The sequence below is a fragment of the Carassius carassius genome, chromosome 7 (genome assembly GCF_963082965.1).
Source record: "Carassius carassius chromosome 7, fCarCar2.1, whole genome shotgun sequence".
In the NCBI taxonomy this organism is placed as follows: domain Eukaryota; kingdom Metazoa; phylum Chordata; class Actinopteri; order Cypriniformes; family Cyprinidae; genus Carassius; species Carassius carassius.
In genome coordinates this window covers 26,864,809-26,886,935 of record NC_081761.1, presented here as the reverse complement: position 1 = coordinate 26,886,935, position 22,127 = coordinate 26,864,809, and the positions used below count along the sequence as shown (strand labels likewise).

Genomic DNA, 22,127 nt, shown 5'->3' with positions numbered 1-22,127 from the left:
TGTGATTGGTCGTTTTATCCCCCCTCTTGAGAGAAGAGCCATGATTGGTTCACTCATCCCAGGGAAGTGAGACAGTAAAGATGAAAATTAATCTGTCACAGACGCAGACGCACTTAAAAACCCTTCACCAATCAAACACCGTTTCAACAGCTTAAAACATTTCCCTCCGCTCTTTCTCTCTCTCTCTCTCTCTCTCTCTCTCTCTCTCTCTCTCGGATAATAAAGTTCATCATAATTTCTGCTTCTGTCGAGCCTTGAATAATTAGTCATGATCGCTTTCAACAAGGCACAGCTGCGAGAAACAAAGGAGAGATAAGAGGAGAAAGAATGAGAGAAGATTTTGAAACAGACACGCACAAGCACCTGTTGTGACATTCAACTTTGAATTCTGTTGTATTTTAAGAGTAAATCTACATATCGTATGACACATGCAGGTCGCACGAATGCATACAAATCTGCAGACTTCAAAATCTCACAGGTTTTTCTCCAAAACCAGGGTAGAAAACGCAGAAGATGTTGCATTATTGTTGGTATCTGAGAACTTTATGAATGCCCATCATTCTGAATCTGATTTTGTGTGGCACTCTATATGGCTTTTCTTTGTATTTTTTCCTTTAAATAAACAGAACAGAATAGCTTATTGCCTGAAATACTGCATTTTATCCCTCATAAAGAGAAAAAAGAGTGGTAGACAGGAAGAGTGAGCATAACAGAGCGAGGAAGCATGAGGGAGACATCTATTTCGCTGTGCTTCTGTTATCTTTACTTTCTCATCCTTACATCAGATTTCATCATTTTCTCCTCTTACCTCTACCTGCAGATCCACACAGAGAGAGTCCGTCTGTGTTTAATTAAGCCGTGTGTGTTCACTATTTATTTCTGAAACTTTGAGGCGAAGCCAACGAACAATGCACACTCGTCCAAACAAAGGAAAACAAGTAGGCTCGTTCAGACACAGTATCTCTTGCATTTTAACGCCCGTCTTTCTCAAAGAGCGATCGTTTAATTTCATTTCACGCTATTTTAAGTGACAGCTGATTTTGTAGATGTGGTTGAAATGAACATCTGGGGGTTAACATCATCATTTGACGTTTCGGTCTGTTTACTGGAATTGTTTATTAGGGATTCATATGGAGAAATCAGAGCTGTGGATGGGTTTCTATCCATAATGCTCAATGAACTGGCACTGAACCTTTGCACGCGTGAGTATGTGTGCGTGTAATTGAGCTGTAGACAGAAATATGGCTTTACGGCCACCACTAATGGCTTCTGTGCAGAGGAATAGAGATAGGGAGAAAGGGAATATAGAAGCTGGGAAAGATAATGCAACATGGGGAGGGAAGGGAGGGCAAAAGGTTGGGGAAGAGAGAGGTGGAGAGTTTGTGCAAAAGGGGACGGAAGAGTGGGAAATGAGAGGGTGGGCTGCACTCCGGCCGGTTCTACCTCATAACAGGTGTGTTATGGAGGTTTTGACACAAAAGAACAGCTACTCTGGCATTTCTTTGTTCTTTTGTCATTGCACCAGTAGATGTAAGGATCATATAAAATATGCTTTTGTTTGAAGTCAATTTGTGATGTAGATTTCTTGGTTTTGGCTGGTGATCCATGACTGCCAGGCTTTCATTTTTTTGTAGAATTGATGCGATTGATATTCAAGCAAATAATCTGATAAAGGCAGCAGCACCTGGTGATTTTGATAGACAGCGGCCCCTCCGCACCTTTGTTGTAGTTTATTTTTATTTCATCAGTCTGTTTAATCAATCCTTCTTAGGTAGTGCTGCTTGAGAGTAAAAGTAAAGCATAGCTACCAATGTGAAGGTCGTAATTTCAGCTACCAGGGCTTGCATGAACTGATAAAGCACCAAGCTGCTTTGCATAAAAAACGCATGCATAAATATAAGAGCAGTGGTTATGGGGGTGTATATATGCCACCAGGCATTGACCATTAAAAATTCTGTCATCTATTTGGGAGCATCTCAAGCTGTCTCTGGAGTCTTTTAAGCCATATTGGGCCTCAACTTGATAATGATCTAAATTTATGCATCTCTGGCATTGCCAAAATTCTTTACCACATTTAAGATGCCATAGCTTGTGTTTAAGTGCACATCTGTCAGTATTCAACTCAGATTTGTTGAATCGGCCAGTCACTACTACACACCAAACCACAAACAAACGCCCTCATGAGTGTGTTGGCACGTGGTGTATTATTATAGGGGATGTTGTGAGCAAGCCCCTCAGATTAGTGTCTGATCTGGGCCGAGGCTCACTACTGGTAATCAATGTGTGTTTGTGTGTGTATGCATGAGATCAATGAAAGCAATCACTCTGACTCTCTGTATTGCACTATGTATTGCTTTGTGCAAACTGAAGTGAGCTGTTTTCCTTAGCACATCCTTCAACACCTTTAACAACTGCAGATGAGCTGAACTTTTAAGATGAGCTGAACTTTGGTAAAACCTCGCATTTAGTTGGCGCCAGTGCGCTAACATACAGTGCCGCTGTGCTATGGCCGTCCCGAGTTCGAATCCCGACTCGAGGACCTTTCCCTATCCTACTCCTATCACTCTCCCACTTAGCTTCCCATCAGTTCTGATCTGTCCTATGAATCTGAGTGTGACTTTGGTAAAACTTTGCACCAATAGCCTTCTGGGCAGCACTCCGAAACAGCGCCATTGTGCTACGGGCATCCCGAGTTCGAATCCCGACTCAATGACCTTTCCCAATCCCACCACTTATCCCTCCCCCACTTTGCTTCCTGTCAGTTCTATCACAGTAATGCCAAAAAAACTCATATTTAATGCTTTCACCCAGCTTAGAGTGTCATTTACATTTTAAAATAATTTCTTCTTAGACAACTGCACGTAAACCATAGGTTGATTTCTCCTAAAAGTGTAAATACACTGGAGAACTTGTGCAGGAAAGTCATTATTATAAGTGTTTGAAGTCATTATTTTAGTTCTGTCATGACAACTCTGAGTGATTTGCGTGGTAATGTACATGACAATGTTAATGTGTTTGGTCTTGGCAGAATAGACCTGCTTACGCTGCTGCTGCTGCTGCTGCTGCTGCTGCTGCTGCTGCTGCGGCAGCAGAGCAAGTACCAAGACTTGCTTCTGCCAATACATCCACAACATGCTGCTGAGCATGTAAGAAATTCTGCTGCTGCACATGTAACATTAATAACCCCCATAGCATACATGATCACCCCATAGTAGATCTATACAGGTGGAGCTGGTGAAGGTGGAGGGTTTCTGAAGTGCACTGCAAACTGCTACCACAACCGTTAACCAAGTATTTGAATGTTGAGCAGCGAGCTCATTGGCTGCCGATACAGAAGAGAACCAATCAGCTGTGACATGTGATGAAGTTGTCATTGTCATACTGAGTTAGATCTATCAGACTGCACCATCTAGAGTTTCATGCCAGAACTCTCAATTTTTTTTTTTTCACTGATACTGGTGCTACAGAAATTGCACATTTTGTTTAAAAGACTTTCCATTTCTAGGTATACATCTTTGAAGAGTGCAAGTTCTGTGGTGATTTCAAAACATTGCTGTTTGATTGGGTGGTCAGCTTCTGCATAGACCAGTAGCATGAGTTTGGGGCAGGGTTACTTGTTTGCCTAAACAGGGGCAGTAGGAGTGTTCTGGAAACCTGTTTGGAAACATATTCACCCAAATACTTTTTTGGTTGTGCTACTGCTGCAGAAAATATGCGCTACTACTCTTTCAGTAACAATTTCAAATTCAGTAATTATTCTGTCAGTTTATAAACCATCTTATTATACGAAAAATTCTTACTGTATTTGCACTGATCCTCCAGTCTTCAACAACCTTTTTAGTTGACAGTTTAGTTTCAGAGAAAGATGACAAAACGCAAACTGTAGGATCAAGAGTGGTTCACACTTGTGAACGAAAGAGAAAAGATGGATATGGAATCAGCAATGGAGACAGAAAGAGGAGGAAGAGAGGATAAAAGAGAGAGACTTAATTTACGCTGCTCTCTCCCGGTCTCTCTCTCTCTCGCGCGGCTGCTGCTCGCTGTCGTCCATCATGGCTCCTATGAGCACCATCTGCTCAACATTACAGCCACTGTTGCCTGGCTACCTGCTTTCTCTCTCTCTCTCTCGATCTCTCTGTTGCTCTTTCCTGTTTTTTTCTCTCTCTCCCTCTCCTTAATGTGTTTTTTTCTGTCATTTGAGTCCTTTTCTCTCACCCCTCATCTCTCTTTCTCTCCATGCTCGGCTGAGGAGTCTTTGGCTCACACACATTATCCGGCAGGAAGAAGGAGACACATCTTTTACACCACTCATGATTAAGCCATCTGCTGAGAGAGCTGAAGGGAAAGGGGGGGATGAGGGGATCGTAATGAAAAAGAGTGTGTAAGGCGGTGAGGGTGAAAGAGAAGAAAAAGAGAGGAGGTTAAGGGAAATGTGGAGGAAGGAGGGAAAGACGGAGAACGGAATGGAGACATGGGCACAGAGGTGGAAGAAATAGAGATAGATGACGACTCAAAAAGGGAGTGAGAGAGACTAAAGGAGTGATAAAAAAAAAAGATCAACACTGCCCCCCTCTGGCCTGTCCGGCTTTCAACAGAGATTTGGGCAGCATGACTGGTTAACAGAAGAGATCCAGCTGTCCACACACAGATTTGTGCTCATTGACCAGTCTGGTCTAGATTTATCTGAACAGTCTCCTGTGGCGTGTTCATGTTTGTGTTTCGTTATTTATTCGGTTATAAGAGCCTCGTGGAGAGCTGGTTTAAATAAAATGATCGCTCCAGATTGGAGCCTTGCGGTTAGTGAATGTGCTCGGGCACTTTGAATTATGTGGTGCTTGTGCGGATAATGCGAGTTTGAATCCAGTTTGCAACAGTTCCCCCTTCTCTGCCCAACATTCCCTAGTCTAGCTCTCACTGTTCCTATTAAAAAGTAGCAAAAGGCTTAATTACAGTTACGTGGTGTCTCAGTTTAGTTTTCTTGGACGTCAGATCTGTAAGACTATAAACACTTGGTCTGGGTCTCATGACTCTTTGCTTTGGACCTCAGTTTATATTGTCTCAGACAAGACCGCAGTCTATTTCCAGTGTGCTAGAAGTCATTTTATATTACCTTAACCACTATTCAGAGGGAAATCTTTTCCTCACCCCAGAAAAGATCTCCACAGCTCCTATTATCCCACTTTGTTTTGAGTTTTTTTTTTTTATTAAGAAACCAGTTTTGATAAAAGTATGCCAGGTTTAATTTGTCATTGTTAAAATAATTTCTACATTGAATATTTTTTATAAGAAGTTTCTTGTGCTCTCAAAGGCTGCATTTATTTTGATCAGAAACAGAAAACTGTATTATTGTGAAATAATATTACTATTATATATATATATATATATATATACACATATATATAAATATATATATATATATATATATATATATATATATATATATATATATATATACACATATATATAAATTCCGTTTTGATATATCTTCCAATGTAATTTAATCCTGTTGTAATAAAGCTGAATTTTCAGTAGCCATTATTCCGTTCTTCAGTGTTGCATGTTCCTTCAGATCATTCTAATATGTTGATTTGCTGCTCAAGAAACATTTCTTATCAATGTTTCTAATCAATATATGTTCAAAAGAACAGCAATTATTTGAAATGATTGCTTTTGTAATTTTATGTGAAATGTATATTGTTTAATTTAGTACCAGTCCTCAGAGATCAACTGACAGTTCACTCTGAAAATAATCTGTTAGGGAATTAGAACCGTATCATGCTAGCGGTCAATAATTTAATGGCTAGATAAATGAAGTGTATCATCTGTTATACAGAACACTCTCTGATCAGCTTTCTTTTCTTGTGCCTGTAGGAAGGTGTGGTTGGTCTGCCGCGGCAGGCTGGTGGAGTCCAGCCACCTCACGGAGGACCGGGGGGTGTGACATCAGCAGGGCCTAATGGGCCGGGGCCTGGCGGATATATGTCCAATCCACAGCAGCAACAGCAGGCAGCCATGATGAAGCAGATGATAGCTATGGAGCAGGAAAAGAGGGTCCATCTCCATCTGATGGAGCAGCAGAAAGCACAGATTATGAGAGAGCAGAGACAACAGCAACAGCAGCAGCAGCACATGCTGGCAGAACAGGTGAGTACCACTGAAACTGCAGTTTTGTTTCAAATACTCGTATGAAATAGTCACACTTGTGAGTGTGTAAGCAGCTGCTGACCCTCCGTTACTTCGGAGTTCTGCTTTCTGTTACTATTGATAAGGAATTTTGATATTCATGCATTTTTCTGCTTTGCTTCCCTTCTTTTTCCAGTTACAACAACAGCAGCATCTCCCCAGACAGATGAGTCAGGCACAGAGGAATCCATACCCGCTCCAGCAGTTTCAAGGTAAGACACAAAGTACACAGAAAAAAAAATATCCATGCCCAAACACGAAACACTTTGCCACTAGATGTAATGACCATATTACTTTGTGGCCCCAATGGCTTATGGTGTTTAGTAATGTAAGACCCTGAAGTAATTAGTGAATCTCAACTCCTTTACACCTCTAAGTGCATTTCTCCATTTTAAAATGAAAGTAATTTTCTCATTCACATTTTTAAAATGATGCCTTGCCACTTAAACACCCAGTGCATCTGTCAGCATTTCTAATGAATACACATACATACATTCACTTGAACTAAGACTGTTGCAATTACACGGAGCCCAACTTTTTATTATTTTGTTGTTGAATGTAAAACTTCAATTTAGGCACCAGTGGACATAATATTTCATGTTTCTTTGGTTATTTGACTTAAATGAAAATCAGTTCATTCGCAGGTCATCTTTTACAAACATTAAATGAAGGTAAAAGTACAATTTATGTCTATTAGAATGGAAACTAAAATCTAAAAAACAGTTTGACAAGAGCACATTTAAATAAAATATTTCATATCAACAGTAAAATCTGACAACGATATCAGAAATACAGCTTCATAAACTCAAATTATGCTGAAAAGCAGTATTTTTCAGTCGTGTGTTAGGGCTACAAACATTTTATTTATCTTTATATCAATTTTGTCTTATGCCTTTTTGTCAACATAATTTAACATGTAATACATGTGTGCTCATCGAAGCAGTAAGGTGTCAAATATGGAATTAATAATTGTTGCACAGACATCTGACAAGATTTCAGTGTGCAGTTTATGTCATCATATATAAATGATAGTGATTCGCTATGCACTTGAAACTAATGCCATTAGACTTTAATTGCAACAAGCCTTTGATGTACTGGAAATGTAATGAGAACAACAGATGTCTGTTAATATTATTTAATTGTAAATTATTTTAGGCACGCCCCAGGAGATGGCAGCAAGGAACCAGACACTGCAGAACATGCGCAATGCTCGACTTCTGCAGCAGCAGCAGCAGCAACAGCAGCAGCAGAACCCCGGGATACTGCAGATGACGCCCGTCCAGAACTCGGGCGCCATACCTTCGCAGGGTGACATGAGTATGGCGTACGGAGGCCAGGCGGGTACACAGACCGGGATGTACCAAGGTATGAACCCAAATATGGGCCAAATGCTCCAACAGCAGCACCATCCCAACCAGCCCGGCATGGTGATGGCACAGAGACAAGCAGGCGCCGGTGGGCAAGGGATGGTCGGCGGAGGTGGGTATGGGCAGGGAATGCTAATGAACCCACCACTCCCGCAGCAGCAAATAAAATCAGCCGTTGTTGCCCCTGGTGGGCAGCCGATGGCCAAAGTTCAGAGACTGCAAAGCATGATGGGAGGTGGAGGCCAGACTTGGCCGCAGCAGCAGCAGCAAAACATACAAGCCATGGGCGGAAGGACTTCAAACGACATGGTGGTGTTTAACAGTAACCCTGCTTATGCCATGCAAGGTGGCCAGGCTCCTAGAATGGCCAAGCAGCATTTCGCACAAGCGATGGGTGGACAGACTATGGTGGACCCTCGTTCAATAAACCCAGCGGCAATGGGTGGGCCGATGATGCCGCACATGGCAGGACAACCAAGGACCAACCAGCCGCGGGGAATGGTGATGCCAGGTATGAACCAGGGTGTGCCCAACATGGCTGCTTTTGGACAGGGCCCTGCTCAGGGCATGCCGGGAGCATCGGGAGGGGGTGGGCCTTATATGCCAGGGGGTCAGCCTCAGGGCTACCAGAGGACGTCCAGTCAAGACCTGGCATACGGTTACGGCAGCCAATCAGGGGCTGGGGCCGGGGTTTCGTTCGGTATGTCGGATGGGACAGATTTGGATTCAACGGAAGGTTGGATGGATGAGTTTTTCCCCAGCCAATAGCCGAAGGGATTTTTTTAAAAGGACAATTTTATGGAAAATGTGATTCGTTTTGTTTTTTTTTTTTTTTTATATAATTACATGGTCGACAAATCTAAGAAATATATTACATGTTGTGTATTACATGTGTGTGCTGTCACAATATTTAAACCAATTCCTCTCTGTTTGGATTGCTTCTCATATAAGGATCCAGTGTTGTGTGTTGTTTTTTGTTTTGTTTTTTTGAAGAAATACCCATTTTGGATTTGATTAATTTCTCTCTCTTCTTTTCTCCCTCTCATGTCCTTTCTGCTGCATAAAGGGCAAGAGGCACTGAAAACCTGCAAAATGACATTGGGAAAGATTTGAATGTGTTTGTATTGTTTTTAGTTTACCATTATTCTGACATCCTGTTCATGTATGAAAGAGTGTGTGGAAATTCGTGGTGGGCCTTTGTCAACAAACAGATCACTTTTCTCAAACCAAACAGTTGACCCACACCTCTTTCTTCTTTCGTATCTTCTCTCTCTTTTTTCCGCTGCTTTTGACACATGTTCATCCTCTGCATTTGCTCTGCTTTGTGCTTGTGTGTGTGTGTGTGTGTGTGTGTGTGTGTGTGTGTGTGTGTGTGTGTGTGTGTGTGAGAGCATCACAACAAAACACATCAGACTCTGCGTGCTCTCAGTGCATGCAAGATGGATGTTCTGCTGTCGCTAGGCGACCGGTGTCAGTAGAAAAGTGAAGCCATGTGTGTGTTTGTCAGCTAGGTGTTTGTTAATAAAGCTTGAAGAGATTTTTGGCAGCTACAAACGTCTCCCTCCCCTCCCTAAAACTGTGAGAAAGATGCTTTCTTTAGTCACAATGGCAGCTAGAAAGGATACTATGACATTTAACTCATAAAGTTTAAAAATTTTAACAGCCCACAGACATTTGCGTATTTTAATTTTCTTTCAATATTTAAATGCTAACCAACTTTCTATTTTCTTCCTTTCTTTTCCTGAACATTACTGCTTGTGAACACTGGTTAAAGATATTTTAACAAGAAAAAAATGAAATGCACCATATGTATCTCCGCTGATGGGTCATACCACTTTTCGTCTTTTTATTTTACTCTTCAAATGACAAATATTTATTCGTTTCTGTCACGTTTCATTTCACTGCACCACTCCCAGCTCTTGAACACACTGACACTCCTTTCCCTGCCACACATTGTCTGACAGGAAAGACAAACACGTCAAGACTACATCAAGCCAACTGTGTTGCATACAACGTCCTCTTTCTCTTTCAACTGTGACTCAATTTCAACCAAAACAAAAATCGATTTGTTAATATATTTACGACCCATTTCCTCCAACTTGTGTTCATTGTTGTGAGTTTGTCAGCTAATTTCAAATGAAGTCTCAATACATGGTATCTTAGTAGCCTGACTTTAGTTTTTTGTTGTTTACCATGAGATGCCACACAAATAAGAGCCATCAGTCGTTTCTGCTCTGTTGTGTGTTGCTGTGCTATTATGGTATTGTAGTCATGGTGTCTTTGTAATCAAACTCTAGTTTTATTGTTTCCCGCTCTCTGAAGAATGAATATGAATGTAACATTGTGACTGACTTGCCCTTTTTTCTTATTTTTGTCTTAATGGGAGATTGACCGCATTCACATCTTCAGTGTTTCGCAGTGTTATGTTGTTGCTCTGTCAAGAGGATTGCAGATGGAGAGGGTAAAGCCCGCGTCCTCGTGCCGTCTCACCAAATATCAACAATCTGGGACCAAGATGAACATGTTTTTGATTTTTGTTGAAGTCATCGGGCTTATCTTTTTCTTCTTTTTATTTCGTACTGGTGCTGACATATATGTGATGGATAAAGATATATATCAGATACAGTTATTTGTAAATATGTTTTTACAATTTTAAATACATCAGAGGATACGTCTCTACTCACTGTAAAGATATTGCTGTTTAAGATAGAGAAGTATTTTTATTTCATCTTTTTTTTCCACTTTTAAACTCATCTGAGCTATACCATTGCACTTCAGACAATGTCTTACTACTAATTTGTAATGTAAACCTCCTCTGATTTTTATTTTGAAGTTTTTTTTTCTAGTTTTAAATTTTACTCTGTATCTAAAGCAGTGCTTTTTTTCCCTTCTTTTTTTCATGTACAGAATTATGTAAATGGTAATGCCAGAGAGTTACAAAGAATTTGTTTTTCAGAAAAAATACATTAAAGAGATTGATCATTAAAAATGTTCTCATTAAAATATGACTCTGCAATTTATTTGATTGAAGGAAAGAGTATAGCAAGTTTAATCTGTTTATATATCAGTTTAAATTAAGTAAGAAACTGAAGAAAAGGAGAACAAAATGGTAAAACAAGAAATGGGCCATAGTTAAGGTAGGTACGTATATATTTATTTAAGGAAAACGAGACCGTAACCGTTCAGTGGTTTGTAGGCAATATTAAAATGTTATGATAAAACTGTAGTTTACACACATAACCGACAGTGAATCTATCCCTCACATCGTTTTTATTTGTGAAAAACGAAATATTGTCTACCACGAGTTAGTCTTTATCAGAAAAAAAGAATAATAAATGAAAGTAATAAAAAATGTACGTTGTTGTTTGTTTGTATAAAACCTAAGAGGAGAAATGGTAATGAGAGAGAGACAGGGCTGGTATCTTTATATCCTAATTAAAGGCACATATGCTAAATAGCGTTGTTTAATATCTGAGCCTAATGAATCACTCCCCTTCTCTTGGTATCTTTCTCTTCTGTGCTGTGCTGCTTTGGCACGCTGGCTTCTGATTATGATGAATGGAGAAGTGTCACTATGACACCGCCATTACTCATCTTCAGGGTGAGACACATGTGAGGGAGAGAGGACGGAGGTTTGTTTGGATGTGCTGCAGAAGAGTAGAGATAAGATATAAACACACAGACTGCCCTGTCCCGTGGGGTTGCCTGCTAAATGGGGTCATCTAGTCCCTCAGCACTTCGTCCATTAGTTAAATAAAATCGTCCTTTAATCTGATCTAATAAAAACAGCCAGTGCTGCGAAACCACCAGCAACCATCTGGAAGACCAGAACAAATCACGTGTAAGTGTTCTTCCACTTTTTTCCTTCTATGTGGCCTATTGCTTGATTCTAATCGAAGTAAAAGTAAAATGAACAAAACGCGTTTGATAAAACATTTAGAACATAGAATAAGATGTCATTTCCCGTTTAATAAAGCAAATATGAAATAGACGGGAATTAAGTCGTCTTTTGCTAAAATAGGCTACGTCATGTTTTGCATTCATTCAAATATAAAACAACATCAGGACATTACAAGATTGGCAAACATAACCTGACAATTCAGGTTTAAAATATGCTTTTTAATTTTAGGTTTAAAATATGGTTTTATTGAACAGTGCATAACTGTAGGCCTATATCGAGCTACTGTGTTACTGTAGGCTGATTGTTCCTCAGCTTTGTTCCTGTAATGATCGCTAGATGGCAGCAAGGCTCTTCTTTGTCGTCAGATGAACGTTTTTATCATAATCTCTCTCTTCTCAATGCAAAACACTTCATCTTTCATTATAAGTCTATTCGAACATCAATAACACATTCGATATAAAGCCTGGACACTAGCTATTTGATTCCACCCATAATTTGGTTTTCGGAGACACATTTCAGGAATTGCAAAAGATTCTGTGTTATAAGTCTTTGATCACTTCAGGGGTCGTTTTCATGACATGCATACTTATTGAATGGTAGTGGCCAAAAACCAACAAAAAAAGGACTGTTCCCCAAACCTATGGTCAAATATTGATACCATAGTACATACACAACCATTCAATGTTATCCATTAAAACTAACTGAGAATGCATTTATAAACAATCTTTTGCAATATAGGCTCTCATCAAGCAACACAAAACAATGGAGTTAACTATTCACACGCTGTTTGACAAGAGATGCCTTTCGAGATTGATGCGATTTACACACACAGTAGCACAGAAACAGTCACTCTTTCTGTATAACCCATTGATCGGGATGTAAAATTGCCAATGCTTGACTTCAAATAAGATTTCCTTAGTGATAAAGATGTTAGAATAAAATCTACTAAACAAATGATTGCAACCCCCGTCCAGACACAACAAGCTGGTCACAAACCATTCATGCAGCTACCAAAAAAAAAAAAAAAGAAATCTTCAGATAAATACTTGAGAGAAACCTTAACCTTTAACAATACAATGCATAAAGAGAAAAGGCCAACAACAGGCATCCATCACATTAGGGCCTGGGACAATGAACCAACAAGAGGTGGAGAAATAGACACTTAATGTATAATATTCATTTGAAGTCTTCTAAAGCACAAAATCAGCCTGCTCCATTCTTGTGTTTATTGTAATTGAAAAAAAACACAAAGTTACAAGTGAACACACAGAAACATACAGAGGTAATCATGGAAATGGATGAAAGATTTTGTAAGGCAGATTTGGACCTGCTAAAATTGCTGTAAAATTACTTGTTATTCTTCATGAATAACAAAACAAATGGGGAGTTATTGGTTGTAAAATTGGAGCTTAGGCTGCACAGGTAACATTTATGAGTGGGTCATATCAGGTTTAGCCTTTGTGTTTGTCCAGCATCTTTGTCAGTTCATCCTGGTCAGACCCAGAGTTCATCCAGCTACAAGAGAAAACAGCAGATTAAATCAACTAAACAATAACTGGAAGTCAATCAAACACTGCATACTCATAGACTTTGTATAGTTGATTTGAGATTATTATAAGCTCAACTAGAGGAAAGACAACAGAACAAACCTTATTCCCGTTCTTGTAGAAGTGGAATGTTGGCATACATTCAATGTCACAAGACTGGGCGACATCCTGTTAAAAAACAGAACATCACTTTAAAATTTCTTAAGATGCTGTACTGCTCTTATCAAACTGCTTTAAAAAGAAAATAAAAGCTTTATGTTTAATCTAGACAATTTTAAAAGTTGAAGAAAATCATGTAATGAAATGAATACATTGTACAAAAAGGACTTGCAGGGCACATTCAGAAAAAGGAACAGAATAATAATAATAATAATAATAATAATAATAATAATAATAAAAAGTTTGATTTGGATGAAGGCTATCCATAGCATCAAGTTAATGTAATTCTAGTGCCCTCTGGTGGTACAAATCATGAGCTAAAACAGCAAATTACTGTAAGAACCCATTTCTTGAGATATATCTTTAATCTAAATGGATGTAGGCCTAAACTATGATTGCATGGGGAATGAACAAGAATATTCATAAAAACCAAAGCTTTTCCTCCCATACAAGAGGAGTTTCTAGTGAGTGAATTACTGTGAAACGGTCTTCTGGCTACCAGTTTCAGGCCAAATTTTCACACTGGGCTGTCTGTTAGTTTACTAACAAACATAAATTACCTGCTGTTCTCTTAAGAGCACTATTTGGGAACACCAAAACTTTTTGTACATTCATAACACTATACTTTGTCTTTTCCTACCCTGGAACTAAGTTGCAAAAAAGCACTGTTATGTGAAGGCCAAACCAAAAACCAATGTAATCAATCTCTTCATTATTTTCCTCTTTTGGAAAGTCACAGAAATGCTATTGTACATATATATATATATATATATATATATATATTGTGAGCCGTGTCCCGGACACCTATCAGCGTCGCCCTGGCAACGGAGGAGATCCACCTGCACACAATCACCGCGGGCTGATCGGTCCCAGCTGAAGACGCTCAAAGGGCGACTACAAAAGCAGCACCCGGGAAGACACGGGTGAGAAAGCTCTCCAGAAGATCGCCAGCTAATGTTGTTTCTCTTATCTCTCAAGAACGCGAGTGACCGAGCAGCCCGCCACCTGAGCACCGGACCCCGATTCCCCTTGCACTCAGCCGGCCGGCAAACAGGATCACGCAGCACCGAGGACGAGCACCGGACACTTCTGGCACCTTCACGTTCACAACCACTAATAAATACACCCTCCGGGGCTTTAAACTTTCACTTCAGCCTGCCATGTGATTCTTCAGCCCGCGACATTGGTGGAGAATGCGGGCAAACTGCTGAAGAATCACCGGCGTCACCCCTCCAGTTACTCACCGGTTTGTTTGTTTTGTGTTCCCTTCTCTGTGTTTCGTCAGGCGGTGACTCCTCCCCCAGCCATGGAGGAACTCCTTAAACACCTGACGGAGATCAGTATTCGACAGCAGCAAATTGTGGAACATATGGCTACTCGGCAGGGAGAGACAGAGCGTGAAGTCGCCGCTCTCCGCTTCGCGGCTGCCTAGCGGGTACCGCTGCCGGATCCCCGCACTCAAGCCACCCAGCTCCTGCCGAAGATGACCGTCCACGATGACGTGGAACATTATCTGGGCATGTTCGAGTCCGTAGCCACTCGGGAGGACTGGCCCCACGAAAGTTGGGCACGGATACTGGCCCCGTTGCTGACCGGGGAACCCCATCAGGCCTATTTCTCCATGCCAATGAGCCAAAGAGAATCGTACGACGAACTACGGAAGGAAATGCTGGCCCATGTAGGGCTGTCTCCCATCGCTGCGGCCCAATTGTTCCGGACATGGGAATATAACAGCCGGTTGCCAGCCCGTGCCCAAGCCGCTTAACTCAACCACCTCGCCCATCACTGGTTGCTCACCGGGAACCACAGCGCTGCCCAGGTGGCCGAACGTGTCGTCGTGGACCGGTATCTGCATGCTCTGCCACGCCCCCTTCGGCAGGCAGCTGGAATGAGGAACCCGCGGACCGTAGGAGATCTCGTCGAGGCAGTCGAGCTAGCGGAAGCGACGTTGCGACGAGAGGCTGGGGAGCGAGCACCGCCGTTTCCCCGGAGGGTGTTCATCAACGGTCGACTGTTTACAGCTTTGTTAGACTCCGGGAGCGCCGTAAGCCTGGTCCAGTCCTCTATATTACCCCCACGGGCGGGAACCAAAGCCCGCATATCCATCACATGCGTCCACGGTGACACCCAGAGTGTACCTACCCGCGAGGTGACCATCTCCACGAAGACCGGCACCGGGCCCCTGGAAGTGGGCGTGGTCAAGGATTTGCCGGTACACGTGATGCTGGGGAGAGACTGGCCAGGCTTTGATCAGCTACTCCGCCGAGTCACCCAGCCTGCCAGCCAGGCTGGGAACCGCCCAAAGAAGAAGGACCTCCGCCGAGCTCCCCGACGAGGCCCTGCCCTCCTAGCCTCGGACAGCGCCCGAGATGGTGAGTCCCCCCCCAAAATTCTAACCTTTTTTATGATGTCTTCCAACAGGTTAGGGGTGGGGGAAAGTTTGTGGAGGAGCAGCTCGGGGATGATCGGCTAAAATACTGCTGGAAGCAAGTAAGGGTGGTTGAGGGAAAAGAGGTCCAACCACCACCGCACCCGACCCCACACTTCGTGGTCCAGAATGGCCTGCTGTACTGTGTCGCACAATGGAGAGGGGAGGAGGTGAAACTGCTGGTAGTCCCACGCACAAAGACACAGATGGTCATTGAGCTCGCCCATTCCCATCCGATGGCTGGCCACCTAGGGGCGCAGAATACAACCCAACGGATCCGAGACAGATTCCACTGGCCCGGCATGGAGGCGGAGATCAAGCGATTCTGTCAGGCTTGTCCGGACTGCCAACGGACGTCGCCACATACTCCTCCCCCAGCTCCGCTAATTCCGCTGCCCATCATCGAGATGCCCTTTGAGCGAATAGGGATGGATCTAGTAGGGCCGCTGCCAAAGTCCGCCCGGGGGCACGAGCATATACTGGTCATCGTGGACTATGCGACCCAGTACCCCGAAGCCAAAGATTCAACCAGACGTTGAAGCGGATGCTCCGTCGCGTGGCTGCGGACGACCGACGTGATTGGGACCAAATGCTGCCGTACGTCCTCTTCGGCATCCGGGAAGTCCCCCAGGCCTCCACCGGATTCACCCCGTTCGAACTGCTGTTTGGGCGGCAGCCCCGTGGCCTGCTCAATGTCGCCAAGGAGGCCTGGGAGCAGCAGCCGACCACCCATCGGACCACGATCGAGCACGTGAGGGAAATGAGGGAAAGGATCGACTGTGTCATGCCCCTCGTCCGGGAACACCTGACAGCAGCCCAGGAAGCTCAACGTAGGCGGTACCATCGGGCGGCCCAACAACGGGAGTTCCAGCCAGGGGATTACGTGTTGGTCCTCGTCCCCACGGCAGCATGTAAATTCCTCTCTAAATGGCAAGGCCCGTATATCGTCACGGAGAAAGTGGGGCCCGTGACCTACAGAGTATGCCAGCCTGGACGAAGGAAGGAAAGTCAACTATACCACATTAACCTCCTGAAGCGCTGGGAGGGAACGAGGACTCAGGTCGCCACGCTCGCCGCCACCTCTCCCGTGGTTGTTGACATCAGCCCCCAACTGTCGGCCGCCCAGAGGACAGAGCTCCAACATCTGGCCGGTCAATTCTCTGATGTGTTCTCTCCACGTCCCGGGCGGACCCGCATACTCCAGCACCACGTACGCACACCTCCAGGGACCATTGTGCGGCAGCGGCCCTACCGAATCCTGAGGGTGCTTCTCGAACTGCGGCGGGCTGGGCTCACCGCCAATCTCAAGAAGTGCCACTTGGCCCTACCTGAAGCAAAGTACCTCGGTTTCCGGGTGGGTCGGGGTCTGATCCGTCCGCAGGAAAGAAAAGTGGCAACCATTCTCTCGGCCCCGAGGCCCACCTCCAAGAAGCAGGTACGGGCCTTCTTGGGATTGGCGGGGTACTATAGGTGCTTCATACCCAACTTCTCCTCCCTAGCGACAGCCCTGACAGACCTCACCAAGAAGGGACAGCCGGAGAAGGTGAGATGGGGAACCCCGGAAGAAGAGGCATTCAAGAGGGTAAAAGCAGCGCTCACATCGGAACCGGTATTGCGAGCCCCTGACTTTAACTGTCCCTTTTTGTTGCAGACGGACGCATCCGACACCGGGTTGGGAGCCGTGCTGTCCCAGATACAAGATGGCGAGGAACACCCGGTGGTCTACATCAGCCGAAGCTGTCCACAACAGAACAACGATACGCGGCGGTGGAGAAGGAGGCGCTGGCCGTCAAGTGGGCAGTCCTGGAGCTGAAATATTATCTCCTGGGACGGAAATTCACTCTCATCACCGATCACGCCCCTTTGGAATGGATGGCCCGGGCGAAAGATACCAATGCCCGGGTGACGCGGTGGTTCCTGGCGCTCCAGGACTTCCACTTCGACGTGCGGCATCGAGGGACCAGGACAACGCTTAGGAGGGGGGAGTGTGAGCCGTGTCCCGGGCACCTATCAGCGTCGCCCTGGCAACGGAGGAGATCCACCTGCACACAATCACCGCGGGCTGATCGGTCCCAGCAGAAGACGCTCAAACGGCGACTACAAAAGCTGCACCCGGGAAGACACGGGTGAGAAAGCTCTCCAGAAGATCACCAGCTAATGTTGTGTCTCTTATCTCTCCAGAAAGCGAGTGACCGAGCAGCCCGCCACCGGACCCCGATTCCCCTTGCACTCAGCCGGCCGGCAAACAGGATCACGCAGCACCAAGGACGTGCACCGGACACTTCTGGCACCTTCACGTTCACAACCACTAATAAATACACCCTACGGGGCTTTAAACTTTCACTTCAGACTGCCGTGTGATTCTTCAGCCCGCGACAATATATATATATTTCCCCATTGAGGCTAATGAGAACACAGTTTATTTTTGTTGTGGTTTCCCTTACCATTATACAAATTTTGACAACTATGATAAATTCTGCTTCTGAGAACCCCAGAAATGTGAAAAGTGTTCATTAATCGATGATAACCTTACTCTGGACTGTTAGTGTCTTCAAAGGATTATGCATTTCTATGGCAACACTATTAATGCAACCATGAATTGGTGTAATCCGAATAATAAATTCACAAAATCACAATACTATACAACTAACAGTTAAGCAAATGCTTATAATATGCTTTTAAATCATATTAAGCAGGACATTACAAATTAAATATTAATCTCACAAGATACAAAAATTCTTAAACAGAAACCTTACAACAACTAAATTACATTTCACTCCAGTCGCTGGCATTTTGAGTTCTACAAGGACATGGAAGCTTTTTGTTGGAAGTTGGAACCTCATTAACTGTAATTCCAAGATTTCCAACATGATTTTTACAACAATACAGTACCAAAATTTTTTTTTAAAAAAGTAAATAAATTTAGAAAACTCATTTAGAAAACTCGGTAAATCATCTCCGTCCACTTTGAGGAAGACCACATTAGCATAGGAAGGATTTTCAGACAAGCCCTGAAGTGAGGAATGACAATGAGAAACAGTGTCAAAGAAGTCAGTTCCAACAACTCCAACATAGTGACTAAAAGTTGATTCCTTACATGGTAAGGCCCACACCATGTGGCTGTAAAATCAACCACTACAAGCTTGATACCTGCTGCAGCAAGAGCTTTGTCAAAGCCATCCTGTGAACACAAACCAATGTTGGATATCATGTTTTGTCAATACTGAAATTTTTTAAGATAGTGTTGCTGTGGATCCTTGCTTTTTAGAGGCATCAGCACAAACACACACACAAAAATTAATTCCATTATTAAATGAACCTTATCTACATTCACAGCATTCCAGATTGCGGAGTGGAAGCAGAATGTGTTGAATAGAGATAAAATCTGGTACTCCACTTTTATGCTGCTCCAGACCAGTTTTCATTCAAGTAATTGCTTGGTGATCCACAAAGCTTGATGCTTTGTTTTCATTGTTGGAGATGAAATAGAAACTGGAAAGCTTGGCCAACCCAATCAAAACTGCAGTTTTTGTCCCTTTTTTCTTGGCAAGAAATGCATTTACTAAGATGTGACGGCACTGTATCTCTTTATGGCTACATTAAATGGGGGAATTTTCAGACGCACACTTCAGCTTCACCTCAGCACCAGGTGCAAGTAAAACAAGCGGAAGCACTACAGCAGCCAAATGAGCTTCAGTAGAACAACTGTGAACTGCGGTCTGATGAGATGTTGTTAGACCATAAAACACACTTTCCTGTCCCATCAGCCGTTTTATTGTGCTCACGGCACACACTCTTCAGTTGCACGCAAATGTTGCGCACGCTCTCACTTCATCATAAAAAACCCGCACAAGAAACTATGAGCATACATACCTAGTTCTGTCATCAGCCTATCATGAAATTACAAAAGATGATTAAAGCTGCAAACTGTGCATGTACACAAGAACGTCTCTCAAATGCATGTACTAAAATATATTCTGAAATTCGAGATCACAATATAAGGCACAAGCTATGTATTTTTTAGGTGCAATTTAATGCATAATTAAATGTGATAAGTGCACTTATACTAGAAAATATGCTAAAAGAAACCATTAAAATCCATAGAATAACTAATTTTATATTCTGGCATTTACGTCTACTGTTGACGCCTTATAGATACAGTCGGCATCTAGTCATAGCTGGGGGCGTGGCGAGGGCGGAGTCGGCGTGGGGGAAAACACTGCGAACATCGTGTGTATTTGAATGACAAACATGCACATATTGAGCACTCATTCCCAGAGACACGTAGAACAATTGTAGTCTCTTTTAACTTTAATATTCATATACACTAGTCCATATCGATATTTGATTAATTTTACAGCCCTAATGTAGATGTATTCATTCAAAAATAGCCAAAATCCTTGACGTTCTGCTTTATACAGCAAGTTCTATTTTGGACTGGATTCCGCGATTCAATCGTTTCGCAAACACAGACGGGGTGAATTTATGAATGAAAGTGTAAAAGTTCTGACACAAAACTAAGTTGTTACGTGTCCACACGCTTTTTTAAGTCGGTTTATGTTTGACACTAGGCTAATGTAACATAGTTTTGCTTCAGTTAGAATGATAAGGCTAATTATATATGCATGCCACTTTCTGAAACAACCGTACACAGTTTTGATAACGTTAATAATGAACACGATGTTAATATAGCCTGCCTGTGATGAAATGCCGACTGCACACACACACATGCTTAGTCTTGGGATTCCACAACTTCCCTTGATCATCCTCACAACTTATTACTTGTAGCCATTTTGTCCTCCGTTCCAGCTCTGTATGTTTATTAGGAAGGATGTAGAACTTCAATTCATAATTTGTTAGTTTATTGGAGGTACAGAAAACGACACAGCAACTCTTCGGCGTGATTGTCCCGTGTATTTCAATTGGCGCCAATGTTTCCCCCCACGGGCTAAATCCACATCACGTGACGGGGCGTTCCCGGGGGCGTTCCCAGACCAACCGTCTGTATCAGAGCCGTTAAATATGAGAGTTGCGACACTCTTTGATCTCGCCGCCACGCTGTCACGTGGTTCATGTTCAGTATCCGTGCTCTCAATAGTTCCAAACAACTCCGCGCTGTCAACCAGTTTGAATGGTTTTAAGCGGGACAGACAAGCTTCAACTATATTTGCAGCAATTATAGGTAAATATTGACGCATAATATGTATTGATTATTACGTTGACACTTGCATTACATACATATAATAGCATTTTTTCCTGTGGAGTGGCGGAAACACGGCATTAATCAGTTTTTGTGTTTAATTTTGGAGGGAAGATCGGGCGGCAACGACTATATTACAGCATTTTCCCGGCAAATATTAACGCGTATGAACTGATTACTATGTTTACTATACTTAAAGTGTGTTCTCTTTTCCTAAATACGATCCATAACAATACCGTTAATGGGATTCATTTCAGTATGGTTAACTCCTTCATCCTTCCCTAAACATAGGCTAAACCTTCCCGAAACATAAGTGTACTGTTAATATTAACCTACAGTATGTCTGTATACTAATAATATATACACATACAAAAAAAAAAGAAGTTATCCTAAGAACTAATTTGTCCTAATAAGAAGGTTTTATGACAACTTTAGATTCATTTCAAATGAAAATATATACACACACCCACACATGCATATACACATATGTACATAAACACACATACTTTACATATAATGAGTTTGTGTGTACACATATACACACATGTATATAAATTATATATATATATATACACACATACACAGATAAACACTATATGTAATGTGTTTATTATACACACACACACACACACATATATATATATATATATATATATATATATAATTAAATAAATGTATATATAATATAGAGTAGTCAAAATTAGAAATGGATCAAAAAAGTGAATCAAAGTTGTCTTAAAACCTGCTTCTTAGGAATTGGCCAGCCACTTCGGACCAGACTTCTCCAGACAATAGATGGATGTACTAGGGTCCAACAGTTTTCTGCAGCTCTGAGCTGATGGTACTGCTGGACATCTTCTAATTGCAGGGCAGGTAAGCATGATGTGCCTTTCATCTGCTGCAGTAAGTTTCTTTGGGTGACATTGCTGACCAGTCCTCAATTTCTTTGTGCTTCTTCAACAGAGTTTGGGCAGCACAACTGAAGCAGCGCATCTGTATTGTGTCTTGTTGCTGCGTCTTGCCGTGGTATATGTTTTATTTTTAGCTGAGTTTGGCTGTTCCTCACCCAGTTCTGTTAATGTTAATATTACTGTATATATTTTGTGTATTTTTAAAATTTTATTTTGATGCTTTGGAAATGTTCTTATAACGTTTATGCCAATAAAATTGAATTGAATTAATTTTTGTGTGTGTTTAATTTTGAAGGGAAAAGGGGACTGCTCCGATAAGGTATAATAATTTACAGTATATGCTATATATATTTTTCTTGTGCTTCTATGGTCATAATTACTAACATCCTAAAGTTATGTTAAGACACATTCACATAAATATATACACGTGC

The 22,127-nt window shown here is 42.4% G+C and overlaps 1 protein-coding gene and 1 pseudogene across 1 annotated transcript in view; one reads left to right on the top strand and one right to left on the bottom strand.

The window, feature by feature from the left end:
• Nucleotides 1-10,376, top strand: part of LOC132143809 (mastermind-like protein 3) — a 124,738-nt gene extending 114,362 nt beyond the window's left edge. The window contains exons 3-5 of the mRNA XM_059554359.1: nucleotides 5,872-6,144; nucleotides 6,320-6,395; nucleotides 7,339-10,376. Coding sequence (XP_059410342.1) covers nucleotides 5,872-6,144; nucleotides 6,320-6,395; nucleotides 7,339-8,318 — 1,329 coding nt within the window. The 3' untranslated portion in view covers nucleotides 8,319-10,376. The remainder of the gene's footprint in view (nucleotides 1-5,871; nucleotides 6,145-6,319; nucleotides 6,396-7,338) is intronic.
• A 2,222-nt stretch (nucleotides 10,377-12,598) lies between these two features.
• On the bottom strand, nucleotides 12,599-18,796 carry LOC132143297 (thioredoxin-like; annotated as a pseudogene).
• Nucleotides 18,797-22,127: the final 3,331 nt, after the last annotated feature.